The sequence below is a fragment of the Galeopterus variegatus genome, unplaced genomic scaffold (genome assembly GCF_000696425.1).
Source record: "Galeopterus variegatus unplaced genomic scaffold, G_variegatus-3.0.2 Scaffold1656, whole genome shotgun sequence".
Lineage (NCBI taxonomy): Eukaryota > Metazoa > Chordata > Mammalia > Dermoptera > Cynocephalidae > Galeopterus > Galeopterus variegatus.
In genome coordinates, this window is record NW_007727767.1 from 71,644 (window position 1) to 73,636 (window position 1,993).

At 45.2% G+C, this 1,993-nt stretch overlaps 1 protein-coding gene across 6 annotated transcripts in view; it reads left to right on the forward strand.

Moving 5' to 3' along the window:
* Window positions 1–1,993, forward strand: part of SEZ6L (seizure related 6 homolog (mouse)-like) — a 77,854-nt gene that overhangs the window by 69,921 nt on the left and 5,940 nt on the right. For all 6 annotated transcript variants that reach the window (XM_008578278.1, XM_008578282.1, XM_008578277.1 and 3 more), the window contains exon 12: window positions 1,027–1,129. In XM_008578278.1, the coding sequence (XP_008576500.1) occupies window positions 1,027–1,129 (103 nt within the window). The remainder of the gene's footprint in view (window positions 1–1,026; window positions 1,130–1,993) is intronic.

Sequence of the window (1,993 nt, forward strand, 5' to 3'; positions counted from 1 at the left end):
CCAGACATTGTCCCAGGTGTTGGGGGTCATAGAATTTGCATTTGGTGAAGTAGGAAGATATCAAACTATGCCCAGGATAGTCATTAATTTATTCCAGTTCAAACTATCAAGCACCCAATATGCACCAGGCAGCTTCAAGGGCTCTAGGAACATCATTGTAAACAAAACAGAAGAAAATCTTTGTCCTTGTGGGGCTCAGGTTCTAATGGGGGAATATAGGCAATAAGCAAAGTATATAAGAAAAGTATGTAGGACATTGGAAGGTGATAAATGCAGGGAGAAAAAGAAAGCCGGGTAAGGTGAATAAAGGGCTCTGGTATAGAAGGGATGATTGCATTTTAAATGGGGCAGGCAGAGGAAGCCCTGCTGAGAAATTACAATTCAGCAAGGCCTTGAAAGCAATAATGAGTAAACCATGCCAGTATGTGGGATAGGAGGGGTTCAGGCAGAGAAAGAGCATGTGCAAAGGCCCTGAGGCTGGTATGTGCCTAATGTAAATTGTCCCTGCCCTAGTGGAGTTCACTGTCTGGGGGAGAGGGGAGAGAGTAAATACACAAGTAAACTAAACCACAGTAAGATAAAAATGATCAGGGAGAGAGATCGACTGTGGTGAGTAACAGAGGAACCCCCCTTAAATAGGTGGCTGGAGAAGGCTACTCTAAGACTTGGCATATAGTAGGTGCTCAATAAATGCTCATTATTGTTATTGTTGCTCTTTGCATTAAAGAGGGACTTGAGTCACCTTCCAGGTGAAAATAAATTAAGCTTCATCCCCTCCCCAGTAAGGGGGAGAGAGAGGCTTTAGCTATCAGTGACTGGGGTAGAAGTTGACAGCAGTTATGATTTCTGCTTTCACCTCACTGGGATTCTCACCAGCAAGAGGCTGTTTCCACACATCCTCGTTGTCATTCACAGAGGTGCCTGTGCTTAGGAAGTGGCGCCAACTCTTCCTCTTTGGTACACAATGTGTCTCCTCTTCTATTTGGGGAGAAGTGACTTCTCTCTCCTTTCTCATCTCTTCTCCAGATGTCGCTATTACTCTAACCTCCGCCTGCCCCTGATGTATTCCCACCCCTACAGCCAGATCACCGTGGAAACCGAGTTTGACAACCCCATTTACGAGACAGGGGTGAGTGGGTCTCTCTCCTCTCCCGGGTTCCTCCCTCTTTGCTCTGAATTCACTGACAACGAAACTGAAGGTTTCATTTCCTTTTGCTCACAAGAGGCAAGGCCAGGGGTCCTGTCTCATCCTCACCAAGACCCCTATTGAGATAACTGCTGAGAGAACCCAGCTCTCTCTGCAAGTGATTGGAGCCAGTGATGAGCCTGAGAAGCTGTTCACTCTTGGTGGAATGCTCTCAGAAAGAGGTGGCTGCACCCAAGACCCAAGGAGAGATGACTAAGATGGGTCAGAGCCCACTGGTGACCTGGTGGCATCTTACTGAGCTCCATTCCTTACTGAGTGGCAGTGTGCAACATTCCTATACATTTGAGTGGCAGGACCTGTGCTGGATACTGGGAACACAGTCATGAACAAAACAGACACAGATCCTGCCATTAATGACCTTGCAGTCTTGTGAAGGAAACAGATATCAACAATAATAATAATAACATGTACCACATGCCGGGCACTTTAAATGCATAATCTCCTTGGATTGTTGCAAATTTTTGCATTAGATTCAACAATTACCTTTGATTGACCAATAAGGATATTAAAGTCCAGAGAGAGGGAAAATAACTTGGCCCAGGTTGCACACAGGCAGTATGCATGGACTGGAGCCAGAACACACTCTTCCTGGTGCTGCTAACCACTATGATATCCTGCCTCTCCTTCACCTCAGTTGATCAAGTGTGCCTGTGAATATCTTGATTACAATAAATTATAATTTTTAAGAACCATGAAAAACATTGGACAGGGTTCTATGAGGGTGTATGATGAGGAACATGTGGAGAGGGTTGAGGAAGAAATTTTTGAGGAAGTGACAGTAAAGCT